The sequence below is a fragment of the Numida meleagris genome, chromosome 6, assembly GCF_002078875.1.
Source record: "Numida meleagris isolate 19003 breed g44 Domestic line chromosome 6, NumMel1.0, whole genome shotgun sequence".
Taxonomy (NCBI): Eukaryota; Metazoa; Chordata; class Aves; order Galliformes; family Numididae; genus Numida; species Numida meleagris.
In genome coordinates, this window is record NC_034414.1 from 30,949,553 (window position 1) to 30,969,074 (window position 19,522).

Below are 19,522 nucleotides of genomic sequence, written 5' to 3' on the forward strand. Positions count from 1 at the left end.
GGAATTTAAAACCTACATTCCTGCTCTGTCAGAATTCTGTCTACCCTATATACATACATAGAAACATCATAACCTGTTATGCAGTCTGTTCTAAATCATAGTAGTGTTCTGAAATCCAGAATTTTAACTGGCTTTTCAGATTGTCAAATTCCTTTATTTTCCAATAGCTATAGGAGAAAAGATCAGTTTAGCATTATTCCCATGCAGCTTCTGGACCTGAAAGTCAATTTGTGAAATGAAAGCTTTGTTTTTTCTTAACTGGACAAGTGCATCAGAAACTTTTCTTCTAAGGAGAAGAATATCTGATGATCGGCTTCTTGACTGACATCAGTAAGAAGAATCTATATATTAAGACAAAATAAACTAACATGAAATATCATTTATATAGAGTATCTTTATAAGAGTGTGTAGATCTACATCTATTCATTACATAGAAGTCACATTTAAGAACATGTCTGCAATTCCAAAAATTTCAAAATGATTGTGTAATAACAGTAAGAATATAAATTTCTCATAAAAAACTTAACAGCATTTCCTACACTTTTTGTATTGCATGTTTCATATACTCTAAATTTGAAATATAAAGTGACAAAAAAAGAAACTAGCAACCAATTCATCTTCATTTCAATTCATCTTCATTCTAACTGAATATACTGTGTAACAACCACCTCTAGTTTTTCATTTTCACCCTAGATCCTCTTTGTTCCCATTTGCCTTACTGGCGTTACTCTAATGATGGAAGACCCTACTGATCTCTTCTCTAGACAAGTTCAAAATAAGTAATTCACTTCCCCTCTCTTTTACCTCCTCTATTTCTCCTTGGCTCAACTCAACCATGTCTTCACCGAATCCTGACTTGGCTACCATAATATTCCCCTGTTCACCTCTTACATCTAAACATGTAAACTGTTTAATTCCCCTAAACCTTTTCCAGCTTTTTCTGTCTGCAATACTACATTATCCTTAGTGACCCGGTCTTACGCTAATAGTGCCGCAAGTAAAAAAAAACAATTTTTGCTTTTTCTCAAACAGATCCAAATCACACTTTCTTCAGCTTTTCCTTCATTCCCTCCATCCATCCTATTCTATGTTTTTGCAAAGCCTTCCTTTCTGACTTGCAGTAAGTCTATTGCCTGCATTTTTCCTAGTCCTGTAATAAAAGACCTTAAGATACTTTGCAAAGGGTAGTCCCTATATGAACTGTAAGAAGCATTCTTTACAGAAGCCTACAGAAAATTAAATGTCTTTTCCATGAAAAGGGCAATTATCAGTGCTGTATAACTTAGGATGCTTGTTAATGGAATGCATAGATACAATTAAGGAGATAGAAATAAACAACACTATTTGAATACAACTTTCTCTCTCATTCTTATTGCTGTTTGTTTGCTTCTCACACATTAATTTTGTTTTCTGGGACAAAAATATGATTCCTACAACTACGACCCAGTAAGAACTTGGCCTTATAACTATTGTACACCTTACAAATCCAAAAGATAAGACAAGTCCAAAATCAATCACTTTAAAATGATCAGTTTGGCATTCTTGATATCTTATTTTTGGTTTATATATACACAGGTTTAGATACAATATACTACTTCTGAACATACTGAAATGGCTCAGCACCTATTCTAACCTCATTAAGACTAGGTGATAAAAATAATAGTCTAATTTGACATCTGATCTCCACAACATATCAAGGTCCTACCATTTTTACTAGTGTCATGTTTTTATACTTGAGGTGTCCACTTAATGTTTCACACTCAGTGCAAACTTTATATCATATATATAAATACACATAGGAAGGGAACAGAAATAGAAAAAAATCACTAACAAATATTCTCTAACTCTCACTTTGGGTCTGCAGACTTTTTCACTCAACAGAAGTGTAAAAAATGAAAATTTAAAACTGAGAATTTCACTTAATTTGTTACTTGTGGTATCATATTCCCCAATTTGCTAGAACAGGTGTAGAACTCTTATTTGTTGAGTATGACCTTTAATGTTGCTTTTCTATATATCAAAATAATTATCTTGCCATGTTTTTGATTATCAGCAAAATGCACAGTTAAATTCTAGTCATAATAAATCATCATTATATATTATAGATGTAGATTTAAGTTCAATACAAAAGAGATTTAGACTAGGTAATACAATTTAATTATCAATGTATTCATGCAATTTCAGAGAGAAAGAACTTGCAAATGGAACAGTATATATCATATATGAAATACGCTGTAGAGACTGGGCTCACAGATTTTTTTAGTGCCTTTATTTATTATTAACATCTTCCCCATTAATGCTCGCTGACCTCAGCTTGGTGGAAATAAAGTACTTGAATTTCAGAAATACAAGAACTTATGACTGATTTTCATCTTAGTAGCTCTCTCAAATTATAACAATGTCTCTGTCTAATTAAAAATTACTATCAAGACAGTTGAACCTGTACAATATATCCAATCTTAAATTTAACAATTAGTGATCTACACTTATTTTTTGAGAGAAAATGTATAAAAATGCACCACCACTCACTTCTGCTGTGAATCATTCTGATCTGTAGATGGAATTGTCAAACACTCATCATGACCATGGAAAAAACGTACAACATGCCCACCAAGAAGATATCCTGCAGAAGAATCGCATTCACTCATTAGTTTAAATATTGGCCATCTCAAAATGTCAACCTCACAATAAAAAAAAAACACCAGTAATTATAATAATACCTCTGTGAAAAAAGTATATTATTTCTTAGTATCTTTTACAATTAAAAAAATAATTCTTCTGAAATTGAAGGTAACAAGAAAGCAATCTCTTAACATTTAAAAATCAAATCATGATTCTGGGACAAAAAAGGAAATTGAAAAAATTCTTAATTACTGTTTTGAAAATTGAATGCTTTATGTAGAAGCCAAATCAAATATATACAAAACCACAGCTTCCTTGCCCTTGAAAATGTTTAAATGATCAATATACAAAATTATTTGATGAATTCATGAGCTTGTAATTTATAATTTGTATCAGCATCAAAACTGGACAGCAGTGATTGGAGACAGAGTACACAAGAACACTTACCTGTTCTGCAAAATAAAACTTAGTGGAAGTAAACTTTTCAAACAATTCAACACAAAGACTACAGTTCAAAATCAGGGAGAAAAAAAACAGAAAAGAAAAATAACGGTGTAGGGGAAGAATGATTCATTAGACCCTCAGTCCGAAATGTTCTGATCTTCTATGTGAAATTAATGCCTTTTAAAAGAACAAATACATAATGTAGGAAGGGTAGAATGAAACTCATATTATGCTGTTGATCCAATACGAATTTGTAACTTAGAAAAATGATAATGGGCAATTATCCTATTGCCAATTATTGCAAAGGCCAAAATGAAGAAAGAATGGGAAGAAAATACACTACCCTGATATTTATGCTCCATCAAAAGCATTTCATAAACCACAAAGATTCTTTTATGAGACTTCTTTACTTTGTCATGTTACTTCAGTATCCTCTTTTGTACTTTGAATGCTTCACATATTTTCTTATAAGCTAGAAGGAATATAAAAAAGTACTGAATCTCCTATGTTTTATGCTATGCATATTATTTTGATCTAGTTTTTCAAAAAATCCACTATTCTCTGCATTATAAAGCATTACAAACTTGTGCATGAATCGAATGATTTCATTTTTCCATTTCTTTACTTGTGTTAGTGTCATCCCATGGACACTTTCAGTTCTCTTTTCTTTAACACAGTCCTTTGTGAAGATCTGCAGGAGCCACAACATAGAATTTCAGTTCTCATAAACTTCCTGAGAATATTCAGACTTGGCTGACTTTTCTGTAATCTTGCAACAGACTGTGTTAATGAAGAGCATAGCATTGAAATACGGAGCAATATCAACTGAATGAGTTTTTCATTAAAGAACAAGATGTTTTGCACACAAAATAAGGTAACATTCCTCAAACATGATTGAGAAGTGCAGTAAAGGACCTAGTGAGAAACCAGACCATGCAGTGTGGTATTTAAGGCTGATTAATACAATGGATTTATAGAGTTCATTTTCAGTCACTATCAGAGATAAGCAATAAAGAAGCATGGCTATGAGACCCATAAAGGTTAACGAGCAGGTATCTTTAAAAAACACAATGAGGATATTGAAATAGGAACTACGAGAAACCTGTTTTCCATTTCACATGTACCTCACTTCTCTTATGTTTTCTCATGGCACAGGGTTACTGAAATTCCTTAACAAAATCTAAGTTTACTGACTTTACTTACTCATCGGCCCTTACTCACAAAAATCAAACTGAAGACCATAAACTCATCTGTTGCTCTCTTGGTCTTCATTTCTCATGCAATTGTTTATGTTTTGTAAATCCAGAGTTAGAGCACTCATATGGCTTTTTTTCAGTTAATTCAGCTGAAGTATCCGTATTTCCCTGTACTCCCTTCCATTACTCTCCTATTCCATGCTCATTTTCTATAATAAGCTCTTTAGTTTGACGTTCTGAGGTGTTTTCTTTCATTCACTCTTCATGAAATATTATACAAAGCCATTTAATCTGCACATATTTCTAAATAAATAAAACACCAAACCTTCTGTAATATTGCTTCCTGAGCATGTAGGATGTACATTCCAAAGTGTCTGCATAAAGGAGGCGTCCACCTGAATACTTCCATTTGACATGGAGAGATGCTGAAACAGCAAGATAACAGGAAATCATGAAATTTGTGCTTAAAAATATTTTGATATACTATTTCTCAACAAAATAGAAATTCATAACAAAGTAGACATACACACATTCTTTAAACATTAGTAGTATCGCGCTTTTAAAATGATCTTTTCTAAACTCTAACCAGCACTCTACAGCTGCAGCTTTGAAATATTCCACAATTAAAAGAAATAAAACTGCCTAATCTTGATCTAGTGTAAGGAAAACCATTCACTGAGGGGAAAAAAAAAAATCATTAGAACCAGACGTCATTTTGAGGATTAAAAAAATATTCATTTGTAAGAATCCCAACACTTTTCCAGCAGACTGTTTTTTTCCACCATCTGGTTCACTCGATTAAAAAACCTACCAGGTATCTTTCAGAGGACACACTGACCAGGATAAGATCATCACCTATTCGAACTTTTTCTCCTTCTGATCTTTGTTTAGAAGCAGGATGTATTGTCCACCAGCATGCCTCACCTAAATGACAGAGATACTTATCAATGGTATACAAAACAGGTAACTCCCATAAAATTTATGAATATTTTTGTACAACATTGAAACAACCTAATGAAGAATTGTGTTTTATAAGACATTCATCATACAAAGCCAACTCATTCCTTTTTTCCTATCCACTCAAATTTTTCAATTTCCTCAAAACTATTTTGGCAGCTAACCTTTATCATCACTGAAGGTGTTACTTCCTGTTACATGTTTTGTTAAAGCCACTAATCATTTACAAAATAGTGCTCAGAACTATTTTTCCTTCAACACCAGTAAATTGCTGCAAGCTATGTTGGTCTTAACGATCACATTTTGTGTCTTCTTTTGCTTAATGTTCATATGTGTATTCACAATATTCTGTATCACTTCCACTCTAAACTACAATTAAGTACTCCATAAATTTACAGCATTGCTGGTAGCATAAGGCAAAGTTCAAAAACCTGTTTAATCTACTTTCAAACTTCACATAAAACATTCTTAAAGTATGAAAGCTATGAAAACAATTATAAAGAAGATAATAAAAAAAAGTTACATCCCTAGAAGTGTAAAGTGCTAAATCCTTCAAAGCAAATTCTTTGAAGTAGCCAGTGGCTTTTGACTCCATATCCACCAGGTCAAATATGCTGTCTACAGATGGAATTGATTGAAAAGAACAATTTCATGGGTCAAAAGAACGCCAAGAGGAAGTAATATTTTGATATTTAGTTTACGAGCTGTACAAGCATGCTGCAGTAGTCAAAATGTTCAGCACAGAAAAACAGCTAATCACTCCTTTTACTTGCTACTTTTTATGTATTACATTTGTGTGCAAGAGTCTTTTGGTGTATGTACAGTAAAACAAATACCAATACAGATATCTACCAACTACAGGCATGTATTAAAAACTTCAAATGTACAAGCAGGCACATGCACAATAATTTTGAAAGAAACAATATGTTGAAAAAACTACATACTGTTATCTGAGAGAACACATACATTCCTCTTAACAACATGCTTAAAGAAAATGGTCTCTGTCCAAGACAGCAACCAAAGACATGATCAAATCTGAAACCATCTTCTTTATACCTACTCTTGAAAGATAAATCTCACTTACTCAAAACTCAGGTCATGTAGATAACATATACTTGGGTTGCTCTGAAAGTAATGTCTCCTATTTTATTATTTCGGCCCACAATGTTAGAGGCAGATGTTTGTGGTAGGGCAGTAGAAGTTGAACTTTCCCACCAATATTCTGTTACATTTTGTTGCCATGTGACAGATGGCAGCAGAGGGGCAGTCTGACACAACTGCGCCTGACATAGAAGTACATATGAAGCAAAGGTGAAAAATGTTATTTTCCCATGCAGAAAATACAACACCCATTGACACTCATGGACACTAGGTGAACATTTATGGAGAACAAATAATGGAGGTGAGCATCCATCACAAAGATGTTGGATGGAGCTTTTTAGCAGCAGTGATAGCAATGTAAAAGATAAGCCTCTTTCTGGATGGCAATGCAGATTTTTATGAGTGCAGCATACAGGCTCTTGTTCATCACTGTGAGAATACACAGCTTATAGTGGTGACTGTGTTGAAAAATAATGTTTTGTAGCTGAGAATTTACTCTATCACACAGTGTTGTTATTGAGCTCTTTCTGTTCATGGCAGTTTCCACAGAAAGCATTACTTTTGGAGTGACCTATGTAGACAATGTCACCTGGGAAGGAAGTTTCAAAGATCATGGCTCACAAATATTTTAAACATCCACATGACAGTGTCTCTCCATCATCAATTAATCTAACTGACTTAAGTAATCTAATTAAATTTGATTTTAATTTATTTTCAAAATAATGAGGAAATGAACAGAAAGCACAGGTTGATATTAATGGAACTGGCATGTCTTCATTTGAAGTTTCACGTTAATGAGGTACTTAGATTTCTCCTTCACAGTATGTGTCTTTCAGCATGTACTACAGGGTCATTTAATTATTTCTGGTGGAGGACTCCAATTAGTAATTCTTAACACTACTTATACATCAGAACCTAAGCCCGTTTGTGATACCTTGCAAACTAATTGCTTTTTAATTCATTTAACCTAACCCTAAACCAAGCGGCATCTTATTGTTTATATATGGTATCTTGAATTCTCAGTAGTTTTAACAATATTTCTATCAGCAGTGGTATAGCTGAGAGTACTCCTTGAAAGCAACTGATTAAAACTTTATCATTTCATGTTTGTGATGCATCTCTTCCACTCTGAGATAGTATTTTGATCCATTTTATGGTTTTATTTTTCTTCAATTGTTTTAGCAATGTGCTCATTGCATTTTTTACCCTATTTTCTGCATTACTAGTTGCCAGCACCTTTTGTTGTGTTTAGAATGTATATTACGAATGAACTGATACACGACTTTCTCATACATTAATTCTACTGATAGGGTCCAACTATACAAGTAGAAAATAAATGTATCAAATCTATTTATTCAACAGGAATTTTTTACTTCAGTCATTACCACTAGTTTTATTGTAGCTGTGGCAAATTAGTTTAATTACAAAGATGCTCTATGCTTTTACGCAAAGTCAGTTCATTTACTGAAAGCCGTCAATATTGACATTCATCATTTGCTTTCAATCTTTGTTTTTCTAGTGAACACATACACATGACAAATCACAAGCTTAAAGTAGCATCAATCACAATGCATATTCTAAAAGCAGAAATGTGTGAAAATTTTTTCTTCAAAAATAACTTGTCATACCTGCTGCATTTTCTCGTAGTCCCACATCAAATGCAAGTTTATCTGTCTGGGATCTTGATGATGTTAAACATGTTAAATACTGAAAAACAGTGAAGTTATTGAAAATCAAAATCAACAGTATCTATTATCACACATGCAGAATTTTTAATACATTCACATTACTCTACCTTACTATCAGGCCTGTGTTGTTTTGTCACTTCTTAATTACAGAATAGTGTTACTTGTAAATATGCTTTTCCTGATTTCCTTAAATCATCAAAATCTTCTTCAATTCAGCACATATGCATTTTGTGCAACATAACTCCTTTCCAAAGTCTCACAAGGTTTAGGATAGGAATAGGCAAACATCTTAGTATAGTCTCACTGTAATAGGTTTGCTGCATGACAGCATATCAAGTATACCAAAGACAGTAATAATACTTTCAACTCTGGTAAATCAAGGTAATTACAAATTGTATGGTTCATAAACAGCAGTTACAGAGATTAAAGACTAATACAGTAGACTAATATATAGTGTTCTAGTACAGCAAAAAGGAGGGAGGATGCTTTCTTCAACTCTCATTTCTTCAGCCTCTATTAATTATACTTGCATGGCCACTAATAAGTCAGAGATCGAGAACAGTTAAAATTTTCCAGTCGTACAACACAGTAAAACAAAATTTATGCAAGCTGGCACATCTGTGGGCACAGTCCCTGGGAACAGCTAATCTTGTGAATTATGATGGGAAAATCTACACATATCATGACAAATTCACCTGTGTTAGCAGCAGCTTGCTAATGGAATGATCATTGAAATGGAGTCCTGAAGGACAGAATTTACAGTTAAATTCAGAGTTAACTTTCTGACTGAAAATGAATGATCTCAATTTAAAACATAAAGACCACTCCCACTGGGTTGAGACATCACAAGCTATTCATTTTTTTTTTAATCTAGTACAGAAGACATATAAAAAACAATTATTCTGAATTTTTATAATTACTTTGATTTAAAATACATCTACCTATGAGTTTCATGTTACCAATTTCTTTGCAAATGCACTTTTGCTTACCATTTCACTGAATGAATGTCGAAGTAGTATGGCGTGGCCATAGAGCAGAGTTCTGTGACCACCTTGAGCTGCCTACAGAACATGGCAAAGATTAGAACACCAATGCACTGCATGGACTACAATCAGATTTATGTGACAATGAGAAGAACAATTTTAATTTAAGTAATAAACATAAATATTCAAGTAAATTATCAAATGTCTATGCAGCGCAAAAATCATAAATGAAGTAGCTACATCAACAGCCAAAGATATGCCAAGAGAACAAATGTCCTTGGCCACAGCTTGTTACTGTAATGTAATTTTTATCATAATTAAGTAAAATCACAGCATTTTCAGAAAATGTTTTAAGTGAAATGAGGTAATACTTACCTTTTTTACAAACTTCTCAGAGGCATTAAAAAAAACATAAAAAATAAGTATATATACATACACACACAAATTGATTTCTGAAAGAATAAAAAAATGCAACTATTGCAAGTGGTTTAAGCACTCATGAAGGATAACTACTTTTTAGGATTATTGTAATGTTTAGCATTTATTAGATTCACTAAAGCAACTGCATCCATACTTTCAACGAAGCACAAATTGTTATTTTCAAATATAGAAATTTATGACAAAATCAGGGTAGGCAAAACTGGATTTTCTGTGTGATTCCTTTAGTCAGAGAATTTAACATGTTTTGACTCTTTCTCAGTGACCAGAAAAAAAAAAACAAAGTCCAAGGGAAGAATTTTAACATGAAAATACTGCACTGGTAAAACAGCATTTCTGAAAACACTGTAGCACGGGTACAAGATCAGATTGTTCTTCCTGGTGCATGTTCTCTGGAGGGTACTTGTTCTGGATAATCAACATAACTTATTATTTGCCCTTGTGAGTAATTTAAATTTAATTAAAAGTTTAGCTTATATCACCACATCTACTAAACAAATGTTCACAATGTAAAAAATTCCTCATATTACCACTAACCATGCATACAAAATGCAGCTCATTATTTTAGTCTTCTGAATCATGCCTAATTTAGAGGATTGAAACAAACAATAGGAATGCTCTCTTTGTGTGTATATCTAAATTGTCGTAGGAATTTACAGTTTACATACATTTTAGCTATCATATCTGAATATAAACAACTACTAAGTGAACCAATAGTTCTACACAAAGTACAAAAGAAACAAGATTACAGCAAAAAAACCAAACATACAAAAAAGCCCATTCTTTAACAGTACAGAAGTTAGGGTATAAAGATGGCATTATAAATTCACAAAAGAATGAAACTGCAAAATTTCAAATTTGTCAGCCAATCATTCTTACACAGTAACCTTTTATTCTTACTTTCAAAATTAAAATTATTCAAATAAAAATAAACCTATCCCCGTTTTGAGTCATTTAGTATATACTGATCTACGTGAAATAATGAGCTTTAATCTAGCAACATTCTACATATCTTTGTAATTTATATACTTGAGAAGCAAAATGAAATTCACACCTTCAGAAAGATGAGATGCCATAGATCATCTTGAATGCTTGCCATAATGAAAAAATAATTTAAAAATCTACTCAAGTCGTTAGTTTTAGACAGTTTCTTTGGAATATTAAGCTTTAGATAACTTTTGGAATATTAAGCTTTAGATAACTTTTTTTAACTACTTTTTTTTCTCCCCTCTTTTTGAAAAACAATTTTTTTTTTTTTTTTTTAAGAACAAAGATTTTATCCCTCCCTATTTGCCAGAGCATATAGTCTCTTAAAAGTTACAAGAACCAATCATGGCATAGCTAGTCACAGATACAGTTGTATTTAGATTTCTGGGGAAAAAAAAAGATTCACTGTTGTGTGAAAAACACGTGATGATTTGATTCATCTACTTTACATACAGATGATACTGAAAATGGTTTTATAATGAACTTATTGCAGAATTAATGTTAATTTATAATTGACTAAAAATATACATTTATAGCAATTCCCATCTTTAGAAAAATAATACACATACTGAATATACCATTTCTGCACAAATGGACATCATATTCAAAAGAAAATCAGTCTGATGCAAACACCCTTTTTGTTCCCTCTTCAAGGAGTTATTTACATAGCCCATTTCCTTAAATTGTAAGATTTCCCTCTTTCCTACATATTATTTTGATTATTTTCTAGGATAGTAATAAAAATGAAGAAATACTAGAACTATGTGCATGGAATTCCAGAAGGAAATAAAAAGAAATCTCTCATCATGAAATAAATTAAGCATAAATTTCTATCTGAACTATATATATATATATATAATTGGTATTTCTGAGTAAATTTCTTAAGATTTTAGTGAGATTGCTTACGATTTTGTTTGGTTCTTTCCTCAGACATCCATTTTTCCTTCTACATAATGCAACTAAGTCTTAACTCTGTATGCAAGTACAAAAAGGGAAAAAAGACAGCTCAAAGAGAACATGAGTTTTCTGGTTCCTCATAAAATAAAGTTGCGTCAGACTATTTAGCTCTGCAGATTATTTGCATAGTAATTAGTTGACAGTTAGTCCCAAAAAGTAAATGCATAGAATTTTTTCATGCTCTATTCACAAGATAATAAAATTTAAATTCAATATTATGTTAAGAAAACAAAGGATAAGTAGGGGAGAATAGAGAAGGATGCACAATATTCTGCACAGCTAGTCAAAGCAATCAAATTAAGTCTCCCACCCAGGCTTTTCAACTATGCTATAAAATCAAATAAATCACAGCATCATAGAAGACAGCAACAGGCTGATTTGACATAATCTGATTAGGCCACAGAAATCTGAGAGATACAGTAAACATCAATGTACTGAGATACCCTGCAACAATTTCAGGAGAAGCTTAGTCAATTTTAAGAGACATTTGCATGACTAGTACCTTATTTAATTCTCACCGAGAGAGAAAAGCAGAATTCAATTTACACCATTTTTGTGGCAATCATGGTGCTGGAAATCACTGATTGTAGAAACTGTCATAAGAAGTAAACACTGTAAAATCTTATTAACTATTAATTCATTAATAATGCTTCACCTTGTGTTAAGGTGTGGTATTTCCATTGTTTTTTCCCCTACAGTTCAACTGAGTAGGAGAAGAAAACAATAAAAGTGAACTTATATTTTATTTTAAAATCCTAAAATGTTAACCATGAATAAAAATGGATCAGTGACAAACTAAGTGGAGAGCACAGGTCATTTCATTACTTTGTCTCATGGGTAGGGGAACAACTGACAAGTTGCTCAACTGGGCATGCAGATTATTCAAAATACTGGCAAATCTACATCTGAGGTTTCTATTAGGCCTAATTTTTACCTGTAATATTGTCCCATTCTGACAATATTACATTATTATGACAATATGACATTCTGAGTTATATATAAGAATTTTATCTGTCATAGCTTTATCAATAATAAATCATGTATAATAAAGTACATTTATTTTTATGCAAGTTCTCTTCCTTAGGATATTAGGATTCTTAGGATATCTTAGGTTTGAAGTGATACAATCAAAGCTTTTGTAATAACAAAAGCAGATACAGCTACAACATTTCAATTTATTGCAATCTCGCAATAAATTGTAAGCATTCCAGTCGGTAGAATTGTAACAATACAGTAAAAAATTAAGAAACCCAAAGGACAGAATTATTAAATGATTATTTCTATCCAACAGTTCTTGCTTCTTACCACAGGTTAAGTCATTTAAAATTACAATGAAACAGTCTAGGTACCCTACTACTACTACAACAAAATAATAATAATGTATGCATACTTAAATCTGAACTCATCACATAGATTTAAAATTTTCCCTTTCTTTTGTTGATAGAACTTGATTCCCAGCTGGTACTTTCATGTGAGGATAAGTCAAATCCAAATACCTAGAAAAACCTTCTCTGCTTAGTGAAATGAGATTTTTACATCATGATGACAAAATTATTTTGTTTCCTCATTAATAAATAGCATTGTAATACAATAATGCTTTTCATGGCAACGATTTATGATTAAAACAAAACCCATCTTATGTACTCTCATCAGATTCATAAAAGTCAGACAGTCCAAAGGTTCTCTTTTTCCTTTCTCAGTAGCCAGTTGTGGATTGATGATGATAAATGATCTCTGAAGATGATGTTACTGTTTTCTGTAAATATTTCAACAGATCAGCTGCACCTGTTCCTCAATGCCATATTAAAAAATAACATTATTATGTCAGTGGAGCATTAACTTCCTCAAGAAAAAAGGAAAGCTGAAGAATCTGCTATCACACAGGTTCCCTCATCCAGAAAATTCAGAAACAAGGAAAGAAATCAAGGAATGTTAAATTTCTGAATACGATTTTTTTTTCAATCAATTTACTTACCCCTTCACTAGCATTATCCCCTGTGTTGGTCAGCATCTCTTGAAGGGCTCTGACAGACAGAGACTGCTCAAGGACAAAATTACAGATGCAAAGGTCTGGAGGAACATACTGTAAAAATAAATTAAAACTATGTAAGAATAAAAGAGCAGAGAACATTAAACAAAATGAAAAGTGTGTTTGAAACCATGTATTTTGATTTTAACATTTGTATTTCTGTTGGGTTCTTTTGTTTCCTTTTAAGATGCATGCAACCTCCTTTTAAGAAAATAACAAATCCATTCTTCGTAATTTGTCACAGCAGTAACTTTATATTTGCTAGAATTGTTATTCATAGAATAACAGAATGGCTTGGGTTGGAAGATACCTCAAAGACCATCTAGTTCCAACACTGCATAAAAATTATACAATGAACATTAATTTGTTCTCTAATATCATTGGAAAAAAAAACCCCAAATTGTGTATGATTTTATCTGATGTATAAAGTTTAAACTCTGAATATATGTATAGATGCCCCTAAATGTCAAAGACTCAGAATTTTATGATTTAATAATATAACCTATTTTAGGGACCTTCTCCTCAATTACTGAATCAACAATGACTGCTGATTTCGAAACATGAAATTTTACTTCAAAAAGAATATCATCATTGATGATGAAACACTAATCCCAATAAACACTAATATAACACTATTATATAAATATAAATAACACTATTGTGCCCAATAAAAGATGTGTATATGAAAAAAAATCTCAGTGGGAATCATACCATTGTATATAAATACCGGACAGGACAGTATAAAGCCAAACTACTCTGCAGTACCAGTGAAAGGACAAGAGGAAACTGATGTATATTGAAATACAAGACATTCCATCCGAATATGAGAAAATAATGTTTTTACCATGAGCATTGTCAAACACTGGAACAGGTTGCTCAGAGAAGTTGTAGAATCTTCTTCCTTGGACGTGTTTAAACCCTAACTGGACACTGTTTTGAGCAATCTGGTCTGGATGAACCTATGCTGAAGAAGAGGTTGGACTTGGTGACCTCCATAGGTATTCTCCAACCTCAAATATTCTGTATTCTGTGACTTATGATATAGAACATGGCTTTGAATGCCCTTTAAAGTTGAAACATGATTTATTTATTTAGTATTCCCTCCTGTAACAGAAGGGAATAAAACTCTTGATAAGGATGTTTTAAAGTGATGAAAAAGGAAAGAAGAGATACCTAAGCACTATACAGCAAGTTAATAACGAAGTACAGTTGGTTCTTTACAAAACAGTTCATTGTTCTCAGTTATGGCTAGCAGCTTAGAGATCTCTCTGGTTAGTACTTTCAAAGTGATGACATTACAAGCTTTCAGAACCTCTTAATTTTAACGAAACTTCAGTAGCTCCTGTGATAGTATCTGCTGCTATGGCATGAATGTAAAGTAGTTCCATGGAATTGTACGTTAACACATACCATATTTCTCCTTTTCTTAGTCCAGGATGAGGAAACGCACTATCTTCCACATCGTGTGGAAGAAAGGGATCTGGCGGTATTGGTCAATGCTCAGCTAAACATGAGCCAGCAGCGCGCCCAGGTGGCCAAGAAGGCCAGTGGTATCCTGGCTTGTATCAGATTGCCAGCAGGAGCAGAGATTGTCCCTCTGTACTCAGCACTGATGAGGCTGCACCTCAAGTACTGTGTCAGTCTTGAGCCCCTCACTACAAGAAAGACATCAAAGCCCCGGAGTGTGTCCAGAGAAGGGCAGCAAAGCTGCGAGGGGTTTGGAGCACAAGTCTTTTGGGGAGTGGCTGAGGGAACTGAGATTGTTTAGCCTGGGGGAAGCTCAGGGGAGACACTGTCACTCTCTACAACTACCTGAAAGGAGGTTGTGACAAGGTAAGAGTTGGCCTCTTCTCCTGCATAACTAGTGATAAGACTTGAGTGAATGGCAGCTTTTTAATGAATTTAATCTTAATTGAAGACTGAACATATACTCTTGAAAACATGAAGCATTTCAGGTATAGAATTAAGTTAAAGATTAGTGGCTATGACTATTAATAAATAAGTACACCTCAAGGTACATCTAGAATCTCTAAAAAATCTCATGTTGCAGTCACATAAAGAAAAGCATACAAAGAGTACATCTAACATCACATAAAAGAAACTGCAATTAAATACACTAATGGATAAATAGATTAACATTCATTGACCAGTTACATCAGCTGAGAGAATCTAACTCTTACTTTAGCTTCTGATGTTGGCTCCAAAAAGCACAGACGATTTCCAAGTCCCTCAGCTGCCAAGCAAAACTTCCTTTGTTCTTTGTGAATACTGGAAACACACTGAAGTACTACTTCGTCATCCTGTCACAACACAAGGTAGAAGAAAGGAAAAAAAGTAAATATTTGGAAGTTACATACACCCTATAGGGCTAAAGGACTGGAAGACAGAATCAACTGAAAATTAACACATTACATTTCTATAATCGCTACAATGTACATATGTATAGATTGTATTTATGTGCATATATACAGTTGCATACATATACATTTGTATTCAAGAAAGCATCAAAGTAACATGGAGCTTAACCAAGACTTTGAGAATGTGTTCTTCTGTTCCCTTAACAATGCCAGCTACAGTGCCACAAAAATAAATAAATTAATTAATTAATAAAAATAAAAATTGAAGTAGGCTGTTACTCAATTTTACTCTCTAAAATGTTAATTTTTACAGTAAAAATTGTTACTCTGCTCTTTCAAGCAACAGCAGCCTATGTATAATTCCATTTCTTTAGTTAGGACAGCATGTCCTCAGTGTTATTCCTCTGATGCACAATTTTAACTTTAAAAGTCTCATTTAATTTTGAAACTTTGTACAACTAAAGATCCAAGAGGCATTTTTGAAATGAATAAGAAATTTCTCTTTCATAAAAAAATGTTTCAGACATATTTCAAGAATAGGATGAGTGTGGAAAAAGTGAGGAAAAACAGCCTTATTGTTTAGTTATCGTAATTATACCAAACTTTTACAAACTAGTACAATAATGCAGTGCTCGAGACACTTACTTACAACGTGCCAAGCCCTTATTTACCTCTTAACATATGATACTAAACTTGATATAAGCGTGTCAAATGAGATTATTTTTAGTGTTCAACTGTCATAGGTGTACACAGAAATAAAACATTCACCTTAATTTCCAATGCTTATGCACTAATCAAGAATAAGACCACTCATAGACTAGCACGTAGAACAACTTATTTCTATACAGATATTTAAGTGTTCACCAAAATACACAACCTTAAAAATTTTTAAGGAGGTGGCAGGTGACAAAACAAGAGCAATATGATACGTCAGTGTCCTATCCAGCTATGCTATACTGGTGTCAATTATTATTGTCAAAGCAGATACAGAACAGCCGCCTGTACTGAACTAAGAGATCACTTGAACAATTATGTTCTAAAAACAGCACTTCTTTTTCCAGTCTATTATGCAACTGAAATATTAGGACAGGAGAACAGCTACTAACACTTGATAATAATATATTAAATAATATTTAATAATATATTATTATTATAAAAATAAAAACTTGAAGTGACAAAATAATTTTCACTAAAGAAATTACGTGAAGTGCCCTTTAAAATAGAAATTCAAAAGTAGTTTTTTCACTTGTGTGGTTTCCTCATATGTGGGGAAGTTATGTGGCTTTCTTTTAGGTGACACTACACCGCCTGCTTACCACAACTACTAACATGGACATCTATTACACTTAAGGCTAACCAACCAGCAGTTACTGACAATATCTCTTTATCTAGCTTTGCACACTAGTCAAGGACATTTTAACAGTACTGTATGGGAATTCATCAGTTGTATATATTAAAAATAGAAAAGCTGACATCTGTAGTCAATTAGGAGGTAAACAGAATTGATTAATGCCAAACAAATTCATTTTCTTTTTTCTCTGCTATTTCTCCACCAATTTCTGTAGTTCTCAGAAATTCTCAACTTTCAAACTTATAAGGAAAAAAAACATTTATGAGCACCATGAGTTGGAAAACATACTCAGTAATTAAAATACTTATTATTATTACTTCTCTTTGTAAATGAATTTTTCAAAGTTGGAATCAAAAGTATATAATATGCTTTTGGAGAAAAGCCAGAACAAATTGTAAGACAAAAGTAAACATATGTAAGTCACTTTTAATCAGCTGGTTCCTGTATAAACCTTAGAGAATACATATTTCACAGATCTGAAGAGAATAAAATACTAAAACATGATTTTGTAAATACCAAAGTTTAGAATAAAATTGAGATTTGCCCTTTTCAATGGATTACACTAAATTACTTATGCATAGCTGTAACTGTACTTGGTCTCATCTACTATATTTAAGTATTCATCATTCCACACACTGTGCATACGTAGCATATACTGAAACTCGGATTTTCCCAAAAAATAAAATTATACCTTCAGACAAGATACATAAAAACTTAATTAAAACATTTTATTAAAATGTATCATTTTCTTTCAAACACATTCACATAAAAAGACCATAAATGCCATAAACCTGAAATACTGATAATATCTCAAGGATTGCATGCAACATTCAGCATCAATGCTTTACATTATTCCTCTGAATTTCCAGTGTCCAGTTTCATTTGCAAATGCATTGTCTGATAAACATCATAGCGCTATATAGGATGAACAACTTTAAAGCAGATTTTCTAAAAATGGCATTAATAGAGGTTTAAGATAGTTTTGGACCAGAGTTTAAAGAGTTTTCATTCAAATGCATGTGGATTGGAATTTAAGGAACTGATGGAATATATATAATCTGTAAGAAAGACATTGATTTGCTGCTAAGATTTTCAGTATTACAGTGAACTTTCTGAAGTAAGGTCATTCTAATTGAGGTCTGAAGTTATTAACAATATGAAGACATTAACAGAAATGGGTGCTGGAATTATTAAACAATCATGAAACTGCAGCATCTTCTTTTCTTGAGTCTTCATTCACACAAATTCTCATAGTTTAATATTTTTTTTTCCTGGTAAGCTCATTTTCTCCTTCCCCTTAGTTTTTACATACACGTGGTGCTAGAGTAATCTATCTTTGACCTTCTCTTAGAAAGAATTTCATATATTTCTTTAAATATATCCTTTTTAACATGACAAGTAGGAAGACTGCAAAGTCCAATGGGAAAATGGGTATTTTCATCTTTTAAATGTAATCTCTCACCTTACAAAATAAGCAAAACAAAGAAAACTACCTTTTTCTGGTCCTTTTTAAAATAGAACTTGGGTTTTGAGTACACAGACTCATAGGCTGGGAAGCACCTCGATAAGCAGTGATGCAACACCACACTAGATGAGGACTAATTTAGGTCGCGTTTCTCTGATGATCTAATGTGCTCAGTTTAAGAAACAGGTCCACTTCAAAGCTCTGATCAGCTCGACGTATTGTTACAGATTCACACATCTCTCTACCACACATTACGCCTCTATACCTAAGAACTGGGGCTGTTAAGGTAGAAAACACCTCCTAGAAGATTCATCCAGAATTATGTCATAATTAAACTTGGATGAATGTCCTCCTTAATTCATTGTAGCTGGTATAGAATCATAGAATTAGCAAGGTTGGAAAAGACCTACAAGATCATCCAGTCCAACCATCCATCTACCACCAGTATAACCCCACTAAACCATGTCTCTCAACACAATGTCTAAATATTTCTTGAACACATGTTCAAGAATGTATGTTGCCATGTGTCGATTTACACTGATGTTTTAGCTGTTGCAGAGAAGCATGTACACTAACTAAGTCAAAGACGTTTCACCTCCTCACACCAGCAAGGAGTTGGGGAAGGGGAGGGGGGGAAGGAAGGTGACAGAATCAGGACAGCTGACCAAAACTGGCCAAAGGCATATTCCATAACATATGACATCATGCAAAACAATAAAACTGGGGTGAGTTGGCTGGAATGAGCAGCTGCTGCTTGGGGACTGGCAGGACATCAGTCAGCACATAGTAAACAACTGCATTATTTGTCCTTTGTTTTGTATATTGTTGTTATTTTTCTTTCCTTTTCTATTCTGTTAAACATTCTTTATATCAGCCTATGAATTTTACCTTTTCCCAATTCTCTCTCCCATCACTCTAGGGGCAGAGAGAAGAGTGATCAGCTATGT

At 33.0% G+C, this 19,522-nt stretch overlaps 1 protein-coding gene across 1 annotated transcript in view; it reads right to left on the reverse strand.

Annotated features, from left to right (window-relative positions):
• RYR3 (ryanodine receptor 3) overlaps window positions 1–16,236 on the reverse strand; it is a 159,178-nt gene extending 142,942 nt beyond the window's left edge. Inside the window, exons 1-8 of the mRNA XM_021402263.1 lie at window positions 16,216–16,236; window positions 15,583–15,702; window positions 13,349–13,456; window positions 8,998–9,069; window positions 7,949–8,027; window positions 5,074–5,186; window positions 4,588–4,687; window positions 2,530–2,623 (exon numbers count right to left, since the gene is read on the reverse strand). Coding sequence (XP_021257938.1) covers window positions 2,530–2,623; window positions 4,588–4,687; window positions 5,074–5,186; window positions 7,949–8,027; window positions 8,998–9,069; window positions 13,349–13,456; window positions 15,583–15,702; window positions 16,216–16,236 — 707 coding nt within the window. The remainder of the gene's footprint in view (window positions 1–2,529; window positions 2,624–4,587; window positions 4,688–5,073; window positions 5,187–7,948; window positions 8,028–8,997; window positions 9,070–13,348; window positions 13,457–15,582; window positions 15,703–16,215) is intronic.